Below are 24,504 nucleotides of genomic sequence, written 5' to 3'. Positions count from 1 at the left end.
TGACATATTTGTCCTCTTTTATAAAGCCCAGCCAACGTGGCAGCCCGTTACGGCCAGCTCAGCGCCACCGAGCCACGTCACCGTTTTCCGTCGGGGCTAAACAGAGACACTATGACGGAGGGGTAAAAATGTCCAGTTTTCTGGGGTGTCAAGGATATTACCGTATTTCCCAACCCTGGAGGACGAAAATGTCCGCGAAAAAAATCCTCAGGGACGGAATTGTCCTTTACTCATAAAATTAAGGTGTTTGCTACGGTACGATGATAAATTCATACGTACCGATAGGTTTAAAATATGGACAAATAACAATAAGACATGTGGAATTTATTTTCCACGTCAGCATTTAATTTTTTTTAAATATATAGTATATCACCACTTTTATTAAAATACCCTTTTAATTAAATAAGAATAAAAAATATTTATTTATTTAATTTTATAAAAAGACTTAAACATCCTTTCTTTATTTGATGAGACAAAAATATCCTTTTAAATTAATCAAATTTTAAAATTAAAAAATTAAACAAAACAAAAATATATCTAAAAAAATTGTTTTTGAAATCTAGGTTTCAGAAATCCTTTTCATCTTGTCAAGTTCTTCGAATAAAAAATTGTTTCTAAGTTTCAAAAATCTTCTTCATCTTCTCAAGTTCTTCCCTCCCCTTCGTATCTCTCTCTCTCTCTCCCCCTGGAGCTCGGTCTCTCTCATCTCTCTCACCGTGGCGTCGCCGTTGCTCTCTGTCTCGTCATCGTCTTGCACATAGTCGCGCGCATTCGTTGCGCTCTTCGTCGCCGGCGGCAGAAGCAACAGGTTCAGGGGCTCGTCGTCTTCTTGCTTCGAGTGTCTCCGTCAGCCTCCTTCGCGCAATCAGAAGCTGCTTCATGATTTGGTGAGTTCTAACAAAGGTAGGATTTTATTGTTCCAAGTTAGTTGAAACTTGAAACCGTGACGCTGATGTTTTCTTCCCTTTTCATCGCCACAAAGAATCCTTATATTCTGGCTCACCCACTTCGCTAGATCACACTTTCATTTGATGATTCCATCAATATCATTGTTTATTTAGTTGTTAATCAACCACTTTGTTAATGTAAAATAAATTGAAATTCTAGGTTTGGGTAAAGTAGGGACAGAGACGCCAGTTCATTCCCCAGAACAAGTTAGGTAACTTAATTGATAATTTTTTATAATAGATCAGTTGTTCATTCCTTCTTTGAATTGTCCAGTTATATTTAGGTCTTCCTAGTTTGTTATTAGTGCAACAATTGTCAGTGATTTGACTTTTAGGTTGGATACTACCTGATTTTGTTATAAAGTAGAAATTTGCTTCGATTCAATTTAATACATAGGTGTTTACTCAGCAGTTTATTGTTTTCCATCTTGTTCCATCATTGTGACTAAGCATGCACTTTGTTACTCAAATATTACAGGGAAATCATTTGGATTTACGGCTTGTTCGGAACCAGTGGCTTTTAATAGATCCCAAAATACATTTTCTTATGTCAGAGGCAAATGAAGACAAAACATCTGGAGATTATATCTACCTACTCTTTTCTTTTACTATTTCAAATGATATATAATTCCCATGCTCATTGCATTTCAGGATGGTTATGTTCCGTATCATTCTGCCAGAATTGAACCGAGTTCAGCGGCTTCCTTGGATTCCTCTAAAAGAGGGAAAATCTTCCATGAGATGCTAAATAATTTGTTGGGCCAAATCCAAAGTGACTCTGACCATCGTGTGGTAATCCGATGTGATGTCAATTTCAACACGGCTTGCTATGGCAGAAACTTAAACACACTTATTGGACGCACTGCACATATTGAGTTCTTGGAGTCCGACATTTTCGCCAAGTTCATAATGTGGTCTTTCCCAGAGCTGTTCAGATAGTAAACAACTGAATTTCCATAACTCAGGCCATTTTGTCAGTTTAGCAAAACAGATAGGTCGACCGAAGAAGGCTTTCGGAGCAGTGTAATTGAAACAGCCAAGAGATGCTGAATTCAAGTCCGTCAAATGTCAAAACTCCATGGCATCCGGCTTGATTCTCGCAGTCTGAATCATAATCCTCCAAAAAATGTGCCCGCATTTTGCTTACATGGGGAATCTTGTGGCATGTGTGGAGCAACAGGCCTTGCATGGAAGGGGAATATAGCCTTTTTTGCTAACTAGTGTTCCCTGTACTCTGCTAAAGGACCTGAGCTTTTGCATTTATGCAAGGGCAGAATAATGTAAATTAAATCAGGCATGTACAATTACAAAGAACAAAAACAAATATTTATTGTATCATATCTGACAAGTATATATAATATTGTTAGATCTGCTGCAGGCTTAGAAAACTAGAGATAATGTTGTACAACAAAGTTTATTAACCCTTCCTTGTTAAGCAGTGTTATTTTTGTTAACTGTTCTGGTGGCAGTTGTTATGATCTTGTCTATGGTTTGGTTCTGTTGTTTCTTCTTTATACATGTATATCTGAAGCGGCTAATGTTTGTTGCTTTGTGTACTGAGCTTTCCAATGAGCCAAATGAAGTTGTCTCCATTATTAGACAATGCTAGAAATCTAGTATTTCTGGCATAGTTGTAATAGTGAGACACACTTAATATAGAAATATACATAGTAACAAAAAATGTTCATGAGTCTAGACAAGATTATAACAAATCATGAACACAAGCAATTTATTTAAATAATAAGAATTTAAATTTTAATGCACTGTGCATCTAATTAGCTTAAATGTCCATCCAATAAAACAGACATGATTGGATGAATGTGTAAATGTACTAATACATCAAAATTAAACTCAAATAATAGATTGTCAATTTGTTATATGTTTCAGGTGTTTGGACAAATGATAATAACATTTTGTTGAAAGAAATTTTCTTCTAAAAACAAATTATTAAATCTGAACACATTGTACAATGCACATGTGTCATGCCTCACTGGAACAGAGAATAAATTCTATTTAATCTATCGGCTGTCTCCATTTTCATAAACACGAGCTGATGTTTCTTTAAGGCATCATACATTTTTCTTATGAATAAGCAACACATTCAGTTCATTGAGAATAGAAACATAACATGCAACTTACATAATACAGGCATTCAAATGAAAATTTTAAACTTTATTTAATAAATTCAACCCAAACCTTAGCAACAGGAAATCATTCAGACAGAACCTTCTGCATTAGAAATTTACTCACATAAGTGTGAGAAAATACTTGCTATATATAAATATATATTTTAAGCCACCGAACCATAAAATATTTATGAAGTGATTATGTTTTCTTATACAAAGTACAGATATATAAATACAATGTAAAACAAGGAAGCTAAATGATTTATCAACTAAGCTCGTCTACTCATTCTTCCTCCTCCCCAAAAAGCTGGTAAGATGTAAAAATATACATGTTCCGCAAATTTGTACATCTGGTAAGCTCAACAATCCAACATTTTCATTGATCTGCATAGCTGGATGAGCCAAGGTAATCAAGACCCTCAGTTCGGCACGTCATAATCTTCCGAAATGCCTCCCTCACTTGGCGCTCTAGTGGATCCAGTCCAACTCTAAAAGCTTCACAAACATGAGTGAGCTCCTTCATGTCCTGTTCAATTTCCATTTCCTGATCCTCTGTCAAGGGAAACTGAGGTGAATCCACCAAGTCTGTCAAGTGACGGGTACATAGCTCAACTCGATATATCTCCTTCAACAATCCATTTGAGTTCTGGCGATCTCACTTCTTTGACTCCTCCATGATCCGTTCATAAAAGGTGTTAACCGGCACGCTCCAAGAAAATTGCCGTGAGACTGAAAAGTGAATGTTTAGACCCCTGTCCTGGCAGGGAATTGCTGCAACAAGGGTCCACAAAACAAACAAGAGAATACAATTCATTGTATAAACAGGAACTGCAAGTCCTCTTGTAGCAGAAATCTCATTCCCACGAGGTGGAACAAGGTTGCTTGCAATGGACTGGAGTTGCTTGGCAGCAGACCATGATCGAGAGACACTCTATGAATGCGATCGTGAATGCCCTGCCGAGTGTTGATCCTTGCTCGAGTTATGACGCCCAAAAGATCTATTACGTTGCGAAAAAACTGATCCAGAGTCTTTCTCCTCGAGCATTGCCAATGCTAAATCCATCAGTGCCTTTCTTGCCCTCCGGAACTGGCCTTCATTCAATGCTCTCTTATTCGAACCCAAGGCAGAAAGCACAATATCCAGATGCTTTTGCCATGTACGAATCTTCTCAACCCCATCACGGCTTGCATTACAAATATCAAGCGCCTTCACTGACTTCTCAAAGAATTCAGAAATCAAACGATCTAAGGGGGGTTTTGAAACCTGCTCTTTATTATTCAACAGAATAGTCCTGAATTCCTCATGCCAACTGATAATATTTTTAATTGATAAACTCTTATAAACTGATAAACAAAACCAGTCATTTACCATCCAAAGGAAATGCTCAAGCAGGGCTAGTTCAAACTACACATAAATCCAATCCATGCCCTACATTTCACAAGCACTAAAGTAATGCTTCAAAGCATAACTACATGAAAAGAAACATATCAATAGCATCACATTCACATTAATCGCATTATTTGACTTTTCTAAAGTCAAAACCAATCCAAAACATATTAAGATACATACATGTGAATCTAAATAGACATATGAGCCGAGTAAGTTTACCTTTTTTCTCTGATCAGACAGCATCTTCAAAACTGAGCATAAATGAACCTTAAATTATTTAACCAAAAGCTGCATCAACCAGCCCCTTCTCTCGGGTGTAATCCAAATCACCCGAACTCCCACTTCCACTTCAAACCCCAGAAAAAAGGGAAAACCAGAGTTGCACTAGAACTCCCGCATCAAGAGGGAATGATCAAAATGCAAAAGATTTTGGTAACAATGAAAAAGGCAATAACCACTTAGCATTTTGGTAACAAAAGGCAATAAACTCTTAGCAATTTGGTAACAAAACAAAAGATTTTTCAACTGAAATAAAAAATAATGGCAAGTGAATGGACTAAACAGCATAAAGACAGAAAATTCACAACCACCTTCTTATGCAAGGAAATAGGCAAGCATTGTTTATAAGCCTAAACCAGTACAAGTCATGTGATGATAAATAAATATTTGAGCCTTAATCATTTAAAGAATCTTTACAACTCATGAAACAGCTTGAGTTATATAAGAAAGTGGCAAGAAATTTAACTTTATTAACCAAAATATTCACCTTCTTGGCAGTTATTTCTCTCAATAACTGCATAGAACTGCTATAGAGCTTTCTTTGACATGAAGCTAGCAGAGAATTTGATAAGTAAATAACTCAATTGGAACTTCAAATTGCATAAATTAAAAATATAATATATAGATTATAACTCTATGGCTTTTTGTTGTTGATGACATCATTCAAAAGTCCAACCTATGTATTGCTATCACGGGGTCGACTAGAATACGACGAGACATGCAAAAACTGAGGATATGATGTAATTCCGGCAGTAGAAGGATATTGGTTGAAATACGCCATGCCATTTGGAACAGGATGAAAAGGAATAGGGAGGACTCCACCATAAGGTTGATAAGGAAGGACCACTGGATAATGATGCATAGGATACTGTGGCAATCCTGGTATCTTGGTTGTGGCTGCATCTGGAACTTCGGTCGCTTCTATTCCTGATGTGTTGGTCTTAGCTTTTAATGTCTCTTCACTTAGACTGATTTCTTCGGTCTAAACATAAATCACAATTTTTAAATAATTACAATACAGAATTTATGCAAAGTGTTTGTCTCACTCGCCATTAAACTCTCGGTTGCACTTATGGTATTGGATTAATATAATTTAAATTCAAACTAATACTTTAATTTTCCTTCTTGAATTATCTAATATAAATTATTAGATATGCAAAATGTTACCTTCTGTCGATTTTTTTTTGCCATTTGCTCTAATCTTCGGTCTCTCTGCCAATTTAGATACAGACTTCTTGCTTCCATAACCCTTAAATTTTTTGTAACAGAATAATAAGAAATAATATAAGCACTACGAGAATAATATGTTGCAAATTTGAATTGAAATGACAATAAATTTGATAGATGGTATAACATGGACAAGTGCTTACTTTAAAATTATTTTTATTGTGCACGGGTGTATTTTCTACTGATTTTGTGTTCTGAGAGGGAGTCCGTTTATTGGCATCACATTCTTCAACCTGCTAAAAAAAATTTAAAAATTGCTCAAAATATAGCATTATTTAATAGTTCTGCGAAAGACACTAAAATAATAGGTAAGCATAAAGTATATCCTTAAGCAAGGCATTATATTAATACCATTGGTTCATCTTCAGCATTTGAGTATTCGGCGGGGGAGTCCTTCTTGGCGAGTAATGGACATTGTCCTAATGAAATGCCTGCCTGACTTACAACGCGAACATCTTCGCCTCTTTTTCCCTTTTGGAACCTTTCTTGGAGCCCCTTTTGACTTCACAACAGCTGGATCACCGATTAGTGCTGAAGTGGGGGAAAGCCTCGCTTGTGCATCACCTTTATTTTGCACCTTCGAAATTAGCTTAAGTAACTCACCTGAGATTTCCCTATAGTCTGCTGAATTTTTGGAAGAAATATCACAAAGCTTCCAACAAATAGATGCCATTGCACCGCGTCTAAGTGTGGGCGTTATATCATCAGCGGCGTCTTGCTCGCCAATTGAGCATATAAAATCACTCTTTGCATCTCTTGTCCATCTTTTCAGGATAAGAGATGTAGGGACGCAATTTGCATTGCGATGCTTCAAGACCCCAAAGATGTGGGAGCACGGTAGTCCACGAGTCTCAAATAGCCTGCACTCACACGCAAACAGGTCCTTGTCTTTATTGTAAGACACTTTAAATTCCCATTGCTGATTAAAATACTCACTCGTGCTGTACTCAACAATGTCTCCACTGTTTGGGCATTCAGTCACATTTAAAGCACCTGCTGCTTCTATCTCATCTTTCACAAGTTTAAAAATATTTCTAGTATAAAGTTCAGCAGCTTGTTTCTCAAAACTTTCCAAGCACGTAGTCAAAACAGGAAACTTATAAAAGGTGTCAAAGTCAGCAGTAAGATGGTTGTTTCGGTAATGCCTTAGTACTTCACTAAATTTATGCATGAATTCAAGGAGACTGGTTTTACTGTCAACATAGTTCTTCAATAATGAATGAATTCCCTCACACTGTGATGTAGTTCTTATGCGGCCAAAGAAGTGCTCCCTCAAATATGCGGTAGCCCACTTCATTCTGTCATTATAAATGACCTGGACCCATTCATTCTCGGCAAGTCCGTATTTGGATATGATCTCATTCCATCTCTGTTCAAATATTTTTACGGTAAATTGTCCATACAATAATACACTAAAATCGTCCCAAAAATGCTTATTTTTTATATTCTGTACCGCATTACGATGGAGATGCCATGCACAAAGGCGGTGTGGTATACCAGGAAATACTTCTAAGATAGCCTCTCTCATAGCACGGTCTCCGTCTGTCACAACGCCTTCGGGTAGTTTTCCTGACATGATTTCCAAAAATTCCTTCAGTGCCCACTTGAAAGTTTCAGACTTTTCATCTGAGAGCAGAGCGCATCCAAAGATAGTCGTCTGGCCATAGTGGTTGGTCCCTGAAAATATGACTAAGGGCTTGTTGTATACATTTTTCTTGTAAGTGGTGTCAAAAGCCAGTACATCGCCAAAACATTCGTAATCAACAACGCTTTCTCCATCAGCCCACACCAAATTATCCAACCTACCATCCTTTAAGGTGAACTTTCCTAGAAATAACGGGTCACTATCTGCCTTAGAAAACAGATAGGCCAACGCAGCAAATGCATCACCGTTTTTCACTTTGCCACGCCTAGTCTTACTAATGTGGTTATGTAAATCTTTGCTAGTAAAACCCACTTTATCATATCCACCTTTTTGGGAAACCATGTAACCCATTATGTGGCAAGTTTTAACACCACATGCTCGCAAGCTGTCTGCTTGTGTTTTATCGGCCTCATCAAGCCCACGATTTGCGGCAATAAGATGTCTGTACTTAGGTGGACACAGTGGATGATTGTGTTCACTCTCAAAGACACTGACTTTTCACTTACCCGTTCTATAGTGACGAATGAACCGAATCCTCGCCTTGCAGTTGACACGAGTAATTGCCCTATGCTCCCTTTGCCGATTGTCCCTTTTAAGGTGCTTCCAATGTCTTTCTCCCGCTTTATTGCAAACTAACTGTCTTGTATTAATGTTGCCATTAACATCCACCGTCTTCAAGTCTTTTCGGGACACAAATCCATAGCACTTGGCATATTTGGCATAAAATTCACAAACTTGAGATTTTGTATCAAACGCCAGTCCCCATATATCTTCGATGGTCATCAGTTATCAACTTTTCCAAACCACCAGCATTAATTATATCTGCCTCTGCTTCATCTACAGTTACATCCACCATATCATCACTTTCATTGGAACTACACTCATACTCAACACTTAAATCCTCAGATTGATCACCATCCTTATACGACTCTTTGCCATCATTCTCCATGACTGAACTTAAAATTTTAACATGTTAGGTACTAACTAAATGCTAGGAGAATGGAATAGGCAAAATGAACTAAACTTTTTTTTTAATTAAAATTATTGGTCAATCAAATCCTATGAAACCTAAGAGCTATTAGTGCATAAGAGTGTTAAAACAGTTTTTCATACTTAAAAAAATTCGAAGAAACATGTGGAAGTCTAAGCTCAACTTCTAGGTGTATTCACAGTTTTCTTAGTCATCCCTTGCATTTTCTCAACAGGTTCAATTCAATTTTCTTCTGACAGGTAAAAAAATCTAATACCAACTTTCACGTATTAGAATATTACTAGATACATGTTTTTTTAAAGGTATATATCAGTTCATAAATATAAATGCCATTAAATAATAAAAAAAATTAAAAATACAATAAATTATATACCTTTTTAGACCTTCATCAACTTTTTCCATAAATTTTTTTTGATAATATTTCAACAGAACTTTAATTTTGGTATCACATTGCAGTATGAATTGCTGAATTTAATAGTTAGGGACTAAGTCAGTGACACCAATTAAGTAATAAGATAAAATAAATAAAAACGATAACAAGTTTGAAAAAGACATTGCGTACCGAAAACACAGCTGGCAAATACCAGTGTGTTTGACATCCTATTTCTTTCTCCTGCATGGTTAGCATAGTAGCCACCAAATCTAACACCCATATGGTAAATAATAAATATATTAGGAATTAAAGTATGCTAGAGATAGCAGTTTAATTATGCACTTACATCCCCATGTACCCGCTCCTTGGGAATTAATGACTTGAAATTGTCACGAGTTCCGCTAAATTTGTTTGTTGTCACCAAATACTCATCACTACAAATACGAATCACATTAATATTGAACTATATTTTTAATATTTAGTATATAGATAATGAGATATTTAACCTTCGTTTATTTGGTGCAAACACATAGGTTGCCATTTTAATATCTAAGTCATCCAAATCCATGTATGCAGGAGGCTTAAATAAAATCGGAATCCACTGCAAAAAAAAAAAATTGGTGAGATCACTAAGTTATATAACCGTAGAGGATTCATGCGAATGCCTGAGATATGAGAACTTACAGATGGCCATTCAATTCTTCGTTTATTGTGCTCGATATTTTCTTGGTTTAGGGTAGGCATGCTAATAGAATATCCACTTGGTGTACTCTTTTTTAAGAGTGTCTTTTGCTCCTCAGTTACAGATTTGTGTGAGGTCCCTGGTGGAGTTTTTTATTTTTTGAAAAGTTGTCTTTAATGGAGGCAGCCTTCACACTAACCTTATTTTCAGACAAATGTGAATTCCAGACAATTCTTCTCTTGGCCGTATATATCTTCTTATTGCGTACACTTGTCTGTTTTGATGCCTTTTTATTTGTACCAGAGTCAGACTGATGATGTTGTGGAGACTTTAGCAGTTTAAGAATTTCATCTGTATCTCTTGGATTACTAGATTCAGAAGGATATAAGAAAGTAGGAGGCTGAAAATTTGTGACAGTTGGACCTACAATAAATGATGGTGGGAATATGTTGTATAGTGATGGATGCATAGTTGTTGGATATTGGTTAGAATATACTGCAGCAGTATAAAAGCTAGGGTAGATAGAATACAAAAATTGGGGCATGTGTGGTATATGGTTCAAGTACGAATAATGTAAGAGTTGGTTATCAATAGCATTAATGCTAACATCTCTTGTGTCTCTCTTGTAATCTCTACGTTGAGGTGATCCGGATGATTTTCGCTTACCCATATCAAACACTCAAATATATATGTAACACAATTAGAATTATAATGTGAATATAATTTGCTAATGATATGCTGAGGAGTGTTCTTATATATATACAAAAATTTTGTTTGTTTATTTTTTATTATTGAAAAATATTTATTTATTTTTTACTTTTATAATCTTTTGTCTTTTTTTTTCATTAGCTAAAGATCACAAAAACAAAAAAATAAATAATTAATAAAAAATAATCAAATAATAAATATCTATCATTCAATTATTAGCAAGAGTATGAATGAATATTTAAATATCTTAATATTTTTTTATTAATTTTGTCCAAAATTGTTTCATGTATACGCTATTGTTGTGCACAGTGCACCTATATATAAACATGTTTAATATGTGCAAGATTCACCTAAAACAAAAATTGGAGCACTACTACCTCTAAGATTACATTGTCTAAATGGCTCTTAGATAGCTTGTTCACTCAACTTGCCATGTTTTGGGGTACTACCCTATTGACAAAACTGCTGAAGAATGATTGACCCAACAAGAGTATCCTACTACTTGTTCAGAGTTTCAAATGCCTCTTCACTATCCACGTTACACCAAAGGAGACTATGAAATCATGGAGGAGTGGAAGGTGGATTTGCTTCTTCAGCAATATGGGCTAAGCTTCAAGGGCACTTTTCATGACAAGAGGATTTTTTATAAAAAGATTTATTTTTTTATTATAAAAAGATTTGGTTCGTTTTCTTAAATATTATAAAAAGATTTGATTCGTTTTCTTAAATATTATAAAAAGATTTGATTCGTTTTCTTAAATATTATAAAAAGATTTGATTCGTTTTCTTAAATATTATAAAAAAATTTGGTCTTTTTTAATAATTTTAGTATTAAAGATCTTTTTTAATAATTAAATCTTCCTAACGGTCCTTTAGAATAATTTTTCCTAATATTTTTAAGTTACTGAAAATTTACTTTGTTTATTAATACATGATTTAAAATAGATATTATTATTTTAGCTTATTTTAACTTATAACTCTACATAATACTAGTATTTAAATTTGTAATATTGATTTAGATATAATATTGATTTTGATGGAATATATGATTTACTTATAAATAATATAATTAATGTGATTTATGTTGATTATAAACTAATTAGATTATCAATAATTAGAATGAATATTTGCATTTAATATAGATTTAGCGTAAATTGATATATAATAACAACTCTCTTTTATCATTGTTATGTATTTTTATTCTGAAACACATAACACTACAAGCTAATTACAATGGTAAGAACGCGAAGAAATAATCGAGCTACTTCTGTTGAGGCAAGTTCTATTCCTAACATGAAGATCTGTCAAGAACCAACTAAAATTCTGAACAAGTACGTACTATTTTTTTTTGGTTTCTTGTATTATAAATTTATTCTAAATGATCTTGTATAATTTGTTAATAATGAGTATATCTATTTACATATTTGATTAAAAGAATAAAATAAAAATTATGTTAATTCTTTAAAAAAAAAAAAGAGACAAATGCTGCCATTATCCCTCCCCCTTCTTTCTCCAAAAGGAGACCAAACCCAACCCTAAAAGGTAAAAACTCCATTAGAGCAGCTATCCATCCTCACCATTTAACACCTCCTGACGGGGCATCTCCTCCATCCCCATTGGTCCTTTCAAAACAAACCTACTTCTGTTTTATTTTCTTCTTTTTCACTCTGGCGCAGCATTGTCCACTGGGAAAAAGTAACTGGCTAATGGGAGACCTGTTCCACGTCTTAGCTTCGACCTCCCAGTCACAACACAGACATGCCTGACTGACAGCCTTGTTCCGAGAGTCTAAAGAACCCCCAAACAAAGTAGCCTCAAGCTCCTCTCCTCCTTCATTCAATTTCCATTCTTGAACCAAACATTAATTTTTCTTCCAATGCTTCTCAGCCTAGTGCAGCACTTTCTACTCCCACATTACAAATCTTGTTGGCCCCCCTGTGCTAAAGCAAGTGAAGAACAAGGAAATGCATGAGAAATACATCAATCCAACTATTTCCCCCTCCTCCTTCATTCAATTTCTTTGAGTATTCTTGTTTTTCTGAGATAATTTCTTTGATTGTTGATTGTTATTAACAGGAAGAATTGTTGATTTTTGTTTTTGTTGAGTTAATTACTATTGCTTTTTTTCAAATTTCAGAGTTAGTTTTTTACTTTGATCTGAATTTTTGTGCTATTGATCTAAATCTCGGAATTTTGTTCTCAGTTAGTTGTACATATTCTTCATGTTAATTATATTTTTGTATTCTTTTATGTAAAAGCTATATGGACTTGGGTTTTTTCACATTGAATAAAATGAGATTTTGACCCTGCATGCAATGTTCTAATGTTACAGTGAACCCAATCCATCATTGAAGGACAGAGTGACTTTAGACTCATTAGCTAATTCTGTTGAGCAATTGACCCAAATAGTCCAATCTCTTGTTCAACGATTGGAAAATAATGTCAGCTCTCCCTCTAAGGTGTTTAAGGTCTTTGGTTCCAATTCTAAGACTCTTAACCAACAAAGTAGTGCGTCGAATAATTCATTGTTGCTATGGTGTATTGAGAAGGCCAAGACAGATCTGTCAATTACTAAAAAAAGGAGAACAGATTCACTTACTCCAATCGATATTCCTGGATTAGAGCTACCTAGTGTGAGTACTAAGTAATAAGTAGTTTATTATTATTGTTATTATTTTTTCACTAATAACATTTTTTCTTATATATTTAGTGGGTGCAAGTCTGTTTTAGACCAACAGCTTCAATGGGTTTGAACGAAACTGAACTTGCAATTGCAGCATACTTGTATGGTAATCATTTGATGGATAAGTAAGTAAACTCAATTAGAATTTTATTTGTTAACGGTGTTGTTGATTTGTTTAGCTATTTTTATTTATGTTAAATTATCTTTGGCAGCTACAAGGAGGATATAGTAATTTCAGAGTTTACAGCTCGCAGAGATGTATTCAGGAGCTTGATGCCAGGAAAGCCAATCGTTTCTCTTGTGCTAGACTTAGTAGCAGATATGATGAGCATAGAGTTGACCAGAGAAAGTGGTTATTGGTTTTTACCCACAACTTTTGCAGTAAGTATATAGGAGTGTATACTAAAATAATATTGGTAGTTGTTATTTGTATTGCGCATATAAACTAGTGGCTGAAATAATGTAGCTGTCAGAGAAGACAAAATTGGATCCTAAAAGTCTGCCACTTTGTATCACATATGGTTATTTGGGCAAAGTTGACTGCTTAAAAAGAGTAAGTTTATATCATTTTAAATTCATATTAGCAAATATTGGTATAAAATAATTTTAATAACTAAAATGACTTTCTCTTGATTAGGTCTTTATCCCTATATCTGAGACTACTTACGAAGGTCATGAACACTGGTACCTCGTAGTGATTGATCGTGTTAAAGGACAAATCATTTTGCTAGACCCATTACCCATTGAGAAACAGTTCAAGCGAAAGAGGACAACCTTGAAATTAGTAACTATATTTTCCTTTTTTTTGTTAATTATCTACATATATGACTAAAAAAATAAACTCTAACGTAGACATAAACAGGCCATTTATTTGGACGAGGTATTGGAAGATCGTTCATTCTATGACTTTGAGACCACTCCAAATCTGATTTCTTCACAATTTGAATTTGAAGAGCCGGAAGGCCTTCCTACCCTCGAAGCTGGATCGTAAGATCGTATAATTAGTAGTTATTGATATGAAATTTATGCAATTATATAATACTCTAATATAGCTTCCTCGATATGTAGGAGCGACGCGGGTGTATGGGTTGCAAGTTGGATGATAGCTTGTTTTGAAGATGATAATTTTAACATAAAGGTAATGTTATGCACTAATCTTTTCCTTCGTTCTTTCTTCTATATTTAATTAGTTAAGCCTAATGTTAATTATTCAAATTTTATTAGGTGGATGATGGGGTTCGCATGAAGATTGCAGTCTCACTCGTGTTAAAGATTCATAATACGATCAGCTATACGGTAAAAAATAATGCCATTGAAAATCTTAATAAGCTGAATGATAATCACCATCGTGATGATTATGAATTTTCACAAGATTAGATTTGCAACATAGGATATTTATTATTATTTTTGTTTTTATTATTTTCTTATGGGCATATGAGTCGTCTAGTGACATACGACATTATATTTTGTTTACGTTTGTGTTGGTATTTGTTTGCCGGATTATTTAATTTCTCCATTTGACTATGTATGAATTTATACTCTTTTGGAGATTGAAATTTAGTTCTTTTATACTCTTTTATACTCTTTTGGCCTTAGTATGTTGCATGTCAGTGGTTTTTCTTCAATTGTAGCAATTGGAATGCAACAGAAAGGTTAATCTAGAACCAGGGGGCTTCACTCTTTTTGATTTTGTTTTAGAGCCATAAGTAAATGCAAACTCTTAAGTAAATAAATTCAGGTCCACTTTGATATGATGCACAAAATCTGTATGAATTTTTTTCTTTCCTGGTAATATTTTGATCTATTGAATCTAGGAAAGAGGGGAGAAGTTTAATATGCACAAATACTCTCAAACATGTTACATACTAAGGATTGGCACTGACTCAAAAAGAAGAACCCAATATTTCGCTTTGTTTTGTAATTTTTTCTTTCTTTGTTATTTTCCTGTTGTGCCTTATAGTTTAAACAATTTGATGCTTAATAGGATCAAGATTGTTATGAGCTTTCAGCTGAGTATGAAAGGAAGCATAGGACTGAGAAGTTGGAGGAACTTGGGAATATGCTAACTGGTCTTGATGCTGGGGATTCTATTGTCATTGCCAAATCATTTTCCCACATGCTTAATTTGGCTAACTTGGCAGAAGAAGTTCAAATTGCCTACCGAAGAAGGATTAAGCTATTAAAGATGGGCGATTTTGCTGATGAGAACTCTGCCATCACTGAATCTGACATTGAAGAAACCTTCAAGAGGCTTGTCACTGAACTGAAAAAGTCCCCACAGGAAGTGTTTGATGCTTTGAAGGAGCAAACTGTAGATTTGGTCCTAACTGCTCATCCCACTCAGTCCGTTCGTCGATCTCTGCTGCAAAAGCATGGAAGGTTTGTCACTGGACTCAGGAATAATTATAGTCCATTAACTACAAATTTATCGTTCCAATTCACCAGAATCTGGAAATCATTGACCTCATTGGTAATCATTGTCCTCTTTATCATGATAAGCAGGAACTTGATGAGGCTCTCCAAAGAGAGGTGCATTCTTGATTTTGTGTCGACACAGCTCTGAAGAACATCGGAATAAATGAGCGTGTCCCATACAATGCCCTCTTATTCAATTCTCTTCTTGGATGGGAGGAGATCGTGATGGTACCTTACTTTTTTTTTTCCAAAGATTAGCACACAAACTTATTTCTCGTTAAATCTTAATCTTAATTATCTTCAAAGTATTCATGTGGAATGGATTTAAAATATCTTCACCTCCTCCATGATGCTCTGCTATTTCTTTGTTTGTTTTTCTTTTTGAGTTTTGATTCTTAGTTTCATATGTATAATGTCCATTACAGGTAACCCTAGGGTAACCCCTGAAGTTACAAGGGATGTGTGTTTGCTGGCTAGAATGATGGCTGCTAATTTATACTTCTCTCAAATAGAAGATCTCATGTTTGAAGCATTAAAAGCATGATCCTTTTTGGCCAAGCTTCTGCGTCTGTTTTTTGGCCAACCCTTGTTCTGCCCTTTTTGGCCAACCCTTGTTCGAGCTACTTAGCCCTCTGTTCTGTCCTCTACGCCGTGTGTTCGAGCCTCTGTTCAGCCTCTGTTCCGCGGCCTTTCAGCCACCGTTCCACCATTGTCCACCTCCATTCAGCCATCTCCGTCGCGATTTAAAGCTCCTCCCTTTCCCTCTACTGTTTGAATTTCAGAACTGCTCCATCCTAGGGTGATTTTTTTTCCTTCTTGTTCTTTCTTGTATTAATTATTCAGTTATTGTTTTTTTATTGTTGTTTTCATGGTTAGTATGTTTTCTAGTTCTTATTTTGTTGTTAGTTTACTGTAGTTTAAAATGTTAATTGTTCTTGTTATTTTGATTTTCAGTTTTAATTGATCTTATTAACTTGTTAATTTGAACAGAGACGGAACAAGATCATATCCAAATACGGACTTGCCGAGGGATATTTCTTTGCATTTTGATCATTCCCTCTTGATGTGGGAGTTCTAGTGCAAGTGGGGTTTTTCCTTTTTTCTGGGATTTTGGACTCAAGTACCAGTGTGGAATGGGATGGCAAATATGATCCAAAATTTTCAGGCAGCTGATGTATTCCTGCTAGCATTCTCTCTCATAAGCAGGGCTAGCTATGAAAATGTTGCCAAGAAAGTAAGATTGGTATATACTTATTATTATTATTATTGTTCTTTTTTCTCTCTACTCTGGACTAATTTTTTCTTTTCCTCCTTTTCCAGTGGATTCCTGAGTTGAGACATTATGCTCCTGGTGTTCCAATTATTCTTGTTGGAACAAAACTTGGTTAGATTCTTGTTCTTTCTTTACCTTCTTGATGTTTGATGCCCTTGTTATCTACCTGATAACCTTCAGCATGATAGTAGTTCCGTGATCCTGTGAAGTTTCATCTTATTATCATACTAATTGCTGTCTTTTACTCAATACTGTGTTTCTTTCATTATTAGAAAGTTGGGGAATAGATTCTGGATTCCAATGTCATTGCTGTTATTTTTTTCCCTTTGATTGCTTGTTATTCAGTAGTGGTTTAGAGAAGGAAGTTCAATCCTCGAAGGTTACCTAATTCATGACTTTAATCAAGAATTGATTCAGATATACCAAACCATTTCATGGAATGCTTTCTTAATTTTTCCCTTTACCTCCTTGTTTAACTAAAAGGCTAATGTAATGATTGTTTTAAAAACTAAATGGCTGTTGATAAATCTTGAAAAAACCTTGATTTATGAAGAGTATTAGGAAGTTTAAAGTGACAGAAGATTGCTACTACCTAACATGAGTAATTTGCCATGGTGGAGCTGGTGTTTCCATAAGTTCTTTTCTTATTGACTCGTTAGAATTTCCATTTCTGATAGTCAATAACAAAAGTAGAATTTCTATTCTGAAAATTTTGTCTCTGGTCTCAATTTTTCATATAGTTTCTTTTGGAATTTGTTTTCTCTCATATATAGTGCTAACTTAATTATATGTATTTAATGCTTTCATTGTAAAGATGTCATTATTAACTTGCTTGGGAATTTCTTGACAACCAATATGCGACTTGTGTACATCTTCGGGATGATAAGCAGTTTTTTCTAGATCATCCTGGTGCAGCGCCTATCACCACAGTGCAGGTACTTCCTAGCTTTCATTGCTTCCATTACCAATATCCATTGCTATCGCTGTGTGTCTTATTTCATTGTCTTTTAGCCTTTAGTTGGTGTTTATAAGAGAGACCATCTGCTTACTTTATACATTAGTGATCTGATTTTCTCTCTTTGTTGAAGGGTGAGGAACTGAGAAAACTTATCGGTGCTCCAGTTTACATCGAATGTAGTTCAAAAACACAGCAGGTACATATATGTTCTCTGCATCTATAAAAGTTCCAAAGGTTAGATAATATCACGTCCCTAATGATATCTGCCTTTGAATACAGAATGTGAAGGCTGTTTTTGATGCGGCCATCAAAGTAGTTCTCCAGCCTCCAAAGCAGAACAAAAAGAAGAGAAAGGGTCAAAAAACCTGTTCCATATTGTGATCTTCTCAGTTCTAAATTGGTAGTTGGCAGAGGATAACATGACTGTAGCCATTTCTTGGTAGTCTTTTCCATTCTATATCTTTGCTGCATAACACATGATGGTGTTGGTGTTTCGAAAACATTACTGAACCAAATGTTCGGACGAGAGGGACAAGAATCCGAGGAGGGTATTAGTCTGCTCATCAGCAGAAAGTTGCTGAAGCTGATGAATGGAGACGTGCGGTATCTGAGGGATGCTGGCAAATCATCTTTCATCTTAACAGTTGAACTAGCTGCTTCCCAGAAATTGATTGCTTAAAGTTATAGGAAAATAAATACTTTGAGTTTTTGTACATCATAGAGACTGACATAGATTAGTTGAGACAAATTTTGTACAGAAGGCTCTTTCTTTTCATTTTGAAGATTGTCCATTTTGATTTCTTCCTTGTATCATTCCTTTGAAAGTGTAAAAATAGCACATGAATGAAAGAAAGTTATTGCATCTCATTTGTTGACTAATTTATTTTTTATTGGCTTTATTAAATCTGAATCATCTTTTATATCTTTATGCAGCAATTCAAAATTAAGTTCAACATTGTTTTGAAGAAATTCACTGAAGTTGATGATTCGTTTCATTTAATTTAGAATTTTGAATGGCGGTTGAAACTACAATTGTAACTCTGTTATGAACTCACAGTTTTCTTATATTAGAAGTGAAAAGAAGAGACATTCCATGTCATTATAAATAGTAACACAAGCTAGAGACATTCCATGATTGAGTGTCACGAACTTCAATTTTCACAGTGATTCTGGTTTTGCAGAGGGCTGTGTTATAGAACTACAAATTCATATCTTAACCTTTAACATCTCCATTTGCATTCATTGCAATACAATACACCAGCTCGGAATTGAAATAACACCAGAGCTATCAGAAGCGTTCCCTTCGCTCAGAGTTCTCGCATTTAAGTTTAAAACATGATACAGGATAACACCAGCCACGTTGTTAATCATGCTTCTTCCCCCAACGACTTGAAGAAGACGTGATAAGATATATAGTGAAGTGATAACAGATAAATCTGAGCCCTGGGTAAAAGAACATATTGTTTGAATCAGCGCATCACGTGGAAATAAATCATGGATATAAATTCAAGTATAGCAACTAGCAAGATCAGCTGAAGCAGGCAATTACCAAGTGGGAAATTCCCAATATATCATGATATATATTCAAACATTCACAAGTTAGAGATTTGTTTTATCAATTATCGTCAATTCATATCAAGTATTAACAGACTTTAACACTAGAGTTGATATAGCAATGATATACCACAACAGAGGGAAACAGTAATTAGAGTAAACTAATTAGCAGGAAATTCTCAGATCTCACATTATTATTCATTGAAGCTGGTAATGAGAATAGTACAGGAAACACAGGCCCATTCAGGAGATTCTTAGAGCCCATTCAGGAGATTCTCAGTAACCAATTGATTCAATCAAGGCTCATCAACACTAAGAATGTCTTTCAAGTAGTATAGTTCATCAACAATTTTATCAGATTCAAGAATCAATCAATTTCTTCTTTTTTGAGTGTCCATATCCCTGTTTGAATAAAGGGCAGTATCATTATAAATCAGAATCACTCGAGCATATATAAATTAATGAAAAATATCTAACAAATGATTATACCCTTTTTTTATGGAGAAAAGCATCTAAGGGAATACACATTTCTCGTAATCTGCCAACCATGACAGAGAAGTAGTCTAAAACTGGTGGCGTCATTATAAATTTATAGACCATCTCATAACTAACTGTCAAACCAAGACCCAAAATACTGTAAATATAGCACTAAGGCATGCTTATGACTTAAAAGCAGATCGAGAGCAGTATACCATTGTAGATGTTGAGAGCTATTGTACGTACTGCTGTCTGAATCATCTTTTCCTCATGATGAGCAAACCTTAGAGCCTCAGTGTACAAGGGAAAGGAAACTACAGCATCCTGCAATTGAATAATGCTTCAAAGAAGATCATGCTGAATTTTGCCAGAGAAAACAAGCAAATTTTCCACTTCCACCACGAATTTATGGTAATGATTGCTTTCTCGTGCTTTGGTTTCAACAAATAACTAATACAAGATAAGAACTGCATATATTTTTAACCGATATCTTTCTCAACAAAAATGATATTACATTAGCTTTCTAAACGTGTGTAATTCAAAACTACTCTAGCATAGTAAATTCAACAAAAAAAGGATGAATTCATTATTCACTTGTCCTATTCAAAAGTGAGAAGACAATTATTTTAGCTCAATATACAGCAACAAACCATCATATTTACAAGTTTTGACCTACCCCATGTACATTCACAAGAAGGCAAAGTGTGTCTCTGTTTATTTTACCACTAACAGCCCTGAATGAAGAAATGAACCAAAAGTTAGTTTCTCCTTTTAGAATAAATATTAAAAGATAACAACAAACATAAAACCATGTGAAACAAAATATCAGAATCAGAAAATTTACACCCTTATGTGATTCACTAATAAAAGAAAGATGAGAGAAAATTTAGAACAGAAAAACTTGCAACACAACCTTAGAAAAGACATATAGTATGGGGCCAAGTCTCCCCCATCAAGTTCATACGGATGCAAAATAATGCTATTAATATAACCATTGCTGAAACAATAGTCTGCAAGATGCAAAGTCAGCACAGCATATTGGATTAAGTACCAGTATAAAGCCTAAGACATACCAGTAGATAATATAAAAGTACCAACAGACCATCTGGATTCTGTGTGCCATATTTGACAACATTTCCGCATAGCATAAGATCTCGTGCATCACACTATTGATGGGTCTAAAGATCTTCAATTAAAAAAATTAAAGTTTTCAACTCAAATAACTATTTCATGCCTAACAATGTATGAAAAATAGGTAAAACTCTAAAGTCTAATGACCTTAGCCTGAAACATCAAGAAATACTAACAGTCTTACAAATTGCATGTTCATTATCCATGTTTTGAATCATTATGCTGAGATACTGAAGTAACGGTGCCTCAATTCTTGAATTTTCACTGATATCAAGCATTCGAACGAATTCCGCAACCACTTGGCGATCCATGAAACATCTGAACCATTTAATCAAATACAAAATTCAAAATTTTCAAGATAATACTAACAAGATCATAAGCAACGAGATTTTCCCAACAAGATCTTACTCAAGAATGGATGGATCATGTTTATCACCATAAGTAATTATCTCCACAACAGACTGCAATAAATCCAGCACTAATTCCTGCATAAAACAGCATGCATAATCACAAGATGCTTTTTGTTCAATGAAAACAAAATACCACAATGCGAATAAAATTGACTTGTGTTACCCTGTTACGCATGTTCACAACTTTGATCTGCTTCAGTTCATCAATTACGGATCTGTAACCGGAAAATCATCAACAGCAATATTTATAATAAACAAGTTAAAGTTCCGTAAACAACAAAAGCCTCATAAGGCACTACAGAAACTTAATTTCCACAACAAACTTCACGAAAAGATCAGGTCACTACCAAAAAGAAAGATCATCAAAAATCTCAAAATAGACTCTTTAATCCTGTATAATAGCATTAATAAAAACAAGTTCTAATTCCGGTAACAAGAGTCCCATAAAGCACCAATGAAACTCAATTTATACAATCAAATTCATGAATAATCAAGTCACTACCTAAGAAGACCATCAGAATCTCATATCAAACCTTATCATAGCAAATCCAGGACAATGTAATATATAAGAAACAAGTTCAAGCTCTGGAAAGTGGAAACAACTAAAGCCCTGTAATGCACAACAGAAACTCAATTTTCACTCTAAAACGCACAAGTGAACAACCAAGTCACAACTACACTACTAAAGGATCAACAAAATATCAAAACGAACCTTAGCAAATCCATAACAATATCATTGATAAGAAATAAGTTCGAGGGATATGATGCATGGCTTCGGGTACATACTGACCGTCGAAGCCTAAGGGTTTTTTCTTGGTTGAGCTTCTGCTCTCTGAACTCGGAGGAAGAAAACTGGAATGGAGATGGGTTTTTCTACTGAGTAGTCTGAGAAGAGGGGGGCAGAATCGTGACGGAAACAGAGGCCAGGCGACGAACACAACTCAGAAGACGGTGGTGGGTTGGAAGAATCTGCGACGACCAGACGAAGACGATGGTGGCTGAGCGCCCGACGGATGGCGGCAGGAGCGCGATGGAGCAGATGAATACCAGGAACTGACGCGCCGAGATCGAGGAAGAAGAAGCTGCGATTCTTGAAGGAGGAAGAAGCACGGACGACCAGACGACGATGGTAGTGCCTGAGAGCGACGGACGGCGGCAGTCCTTGCGGCGGTGGTGGAGAAGCTAGGGCTTAGGGGAGAAGCTGTTAAGATAGGGGTATTTAAAGGGTATTTTTGTCTAATCAAATAAAGGAAGGATGTTTAAGTATTTTCATTAAAATTAAATAAAATTTATTTTTTATTTTTATTTAATTAAAAGGATATTTTAATAAAAGTGATGATATATTATATATTTAAAAAAAAATAAATGCTGACGTGGAAAATAAAAAAAATGTAAGTATTTTTTCTAATCTTTTATTTATAAAAATGTACAACTGATTCACGTATTTTTTATGCTTTAGATATATAATCTAATCGTAATTTTCGTTAAGAATTACACAATCTATCACTTTGACACTTATTTTAATGATAAAAAATTAATCATCGTTAAGATGTTATAATACACTAGCTGAATGCCAATTTTTCAAATTTAATATTATATTCTTTAATAACATTTTAATTTGAAATAGGTAAGAGTGTTGGAACAAATTAACCTGGCAAGCTTTTATAAGGACGATGACATTCAGATATATAAAAAATAATTTTTAGACTATAGTATTACAAGATTAGAAGATATACGTACTTAAATGTGGTTCAAACTAAAACTCTATTACTTAAGTAATGAAGTGGACGAATATAATTTTTTAGTTATGACGTCGGTAGATGACTTTTGAAATATATACACAAACAATTAAATGTTTAGATATTACCGGTCTAAATTATTAAAAAAATTTAGTTTAAAATTAGTTATTGAGTATTTATATGTTGAAGTAATATTTTATCTCTTTTACTATTTGAACAACTATATTTCAAACTAATAGTATGTCTTTCTAATTATATTCTATTTAAAATAATTAATTTAGATTATATATAGCATCCCTAAAACGTGGACAACCTTATTCTATTAGTAGTTGTTATGTGCAAAAATTATGTTCAAATATACAATAGGATAAATTCATGAACATGGCTATGCTTTTTTGAGATAGTCATGCACTCATGTTATATCACTCTAATATAAAAAATTTATGTTTCATATAGATAAGTGAATTCAAAAAGATATTTTGCAAAATAATTTTAATATAAAACACTTAAAATTTAACATTAGTTTATATGTTTTTTAATCTATCTTTATACAATAATAGAATATACTATATATATAGTATAATAATTTATTTATAAGTATACACATGACATCGATCTCATTCTAATTAAATCTAAAATTTTGATACGAATGATAAAACAAAATGATTGTTGAGTCAGACAAAATTATTAAATTTAAAAATATCTTATTGAATTCATTCCTAAAATATTCTATTGGGTGTTTATATGGTTTTCTCTTATTTATTTTATGATGTTATAGAATTTTTAAAAAAATTTAAAATATTTTTATATGATAAAATAATATTTATAATTGTATTAATTATTTAAAGTAGTTATTTTTTTCTAAAGAATTATGTCATATATTAATATGTGTATAGCTAATTTTATTAATTAATATAAAAAAATAAAAAATAAAATAGTCTTATAATTTTTAAATATAAAAAAAAATAATCTTAAAAAATATTTTTAGTAAGTTTTCTTTTTTTGACAATGCTCAACCATTTTAATTAAGTAGATTTTTCTTTGAATCAATTGGAATGTATAAATTCGATCAATTAATTTATTCCTCCAATCAATTGAATGAATAATAAAATCGATTTAATTGCATAAATACTGACTTTTCTTCACAAACCAATCGATTGATTTACGAGCGAACTGTAAACAACATAATGGAGGACATTTGTTCACTAACCAATTGATTTTTTGAATAAAAGGTCAGTTGATTTTTTGTAGATTGTAATTTCTATAACTGTAAAAATCATATACCTGCCAATTCATAATCGATGATTATCGTTGCAACAAATTGATAATTATAGTAGGAGAGATTCGTAAACGATTACAATTATAGAATTAGATAATTAAAAAATAAATTGATAATAAATTAGATTATAAAATTAATAATTTTAAGATCGAAAAAGATAAAATTAAAATTTTTAAATTAAAATAAAATTAATTTTAAGATTGATCTATATAAAATT

General features: G+C 33.9%; 5 protein-coding genes and 1 pseudogene across 5 annotated transcripts; 3 read left to right on the top strand and 3 right to left on the bottom strand.

Annotated features, from left to right (window-relative positions):
- Nucleotides 1-3,243: 3,243 nt before the first annotated feature.
- Nucleotides 3,244-4,445, bottom strand: LOC107459412 (protein ROH1-like; annotated as a pseudogene).
- A 973-nt stretch (nt 4,446-5,418) lies between these two features.
- LOC110273635 (protein FAR1-RELATED SEQUENCE 5-like) lies at nt 5,419-7,965 on the bottom strand. The gene is made up of 4 exons (XM_021126855.1): nt 7,423-7,965; nt 6,401-7,338; nt 5,910-5,991; nt 5,419-5,724 (listed from the first exon to the last, which is right to left on the bottom strand). Exons 1-4 carry the CDS (start codon nt 7,963-7,965, stop codon nt 5,419-5,421), a joined length of 1,869 nt encoding a protein of 622 aa, XP_020982514.1.
- Nucleotides 7,966-11,601: 3,636 nt separating this feature from the next.
- On the top strand, nt 11,602-13,569 carry LOC127740569 (uncharacterized). The gene is made up of 4 exons (XM_052251627.1): nt 11,602-11,699; nt 12,701-13,001; nt 13,079-13,176; nt 13,264-13,569. Exons 1-4 carry the CDS (start codon nt 11,602-11,604, stop codon nt 13,442-13,444), a joined length of 678 nt encoding a protein of 225 aa, XP_052107587.1. The 3' UTR covers nt 13,445-13,569.
- Nucleotides 13,570-14,997: 1,428 nt separating this feature from the next.
- Nucleotides 14,998-15,614, top strand: LOC110273636 (phosphoenolpyruvate carboxylase 2-like). Its single transcript, XM_052251626.1, has 2 exons — nt 14,998-15,430; nt 15,554-15,614. Exons 1-2 carry the CDS (start codon nt 15,111-15,113, stop codon nt 15,612-15,614), a joined length of 381 nt encoding a protein of 126 aa, XP_052107586.1. The 5' UTR covers nt 14,998-15,110.
- A 1,179-nt stretch (nt 15,615-16,793) lies between these two features.
- LOC107459411 (rac-like GTP-binding protein RHO1) lies at nt 16,794-18,117 on the top strand. The gene is made up of 4 exons (XM_052252146.1): nt 16,794-16,850; nt 17,630-17,674; nt 17,828-17,893; nt 17,977-18,117. Exons 1-4 carry the CDS (start codon nt 16,809-16,811, stop codon nt 18,076-18,078), a joined length of 255 nt encoding a protein of 84 aa, XP_052108106.1. The 5' UTR covers nt 16,794-16,808; the 3' UTR covers nt 18,079-18,117.
- An 825-nt stretch (nt 18,118-18,942) lies between these two features.
- LOC107459924 (protein TRANSPARENT TESTA 9-like) lies at nt 18,943-21,687 on the bottom strand. The gene is made up of 7 exons (XM_052252288.1): nt 21,433-21,687; nt 21,268-21,344; nt 21,044-21,177; nt 20,642-20,738; nt 20,405-20,462; nt 19,944-20,052; nt 18,943-19,140 (listed from the first exon to the last, which is right to left on the bottom strand). The coding sequence occupies exons 1-7, from the start codon at nt 21,442-21,444 to the stop codon at nt 19,061-19,063; spliced, it is 567 nt and encodes a 188-aa protein (XP_052108248.1). The 5' UTR covers nt 21,445-21,687; the 3' UTR covers nt 18,943-19,060.
- Nucleotides 21,688-24,504: the final 2,817 nt, after the last annotated feature.

This window comes from Arachis duranensis, chromosome 7 (assembly GCF_000817695.3).
Source record: "Arachis duranensis cultivar V14167 chromosome 7, aradu.V14167.gnm2.J7QH, whole genome shotgun sequence".
Classification (NCBI taxonomy): domain Eukaryota; kingdom Viridiplantae; phylum Streptophyta; class Magnoliopsida; order Fabales; family Fabaceae; genus Arachis; species Arachis duranensis.
The sequence above is the reverse complement of the archived record's forward strand: the minus strand, read 5'-3'. Positions and strand labels throughout refer to the sequence as shown.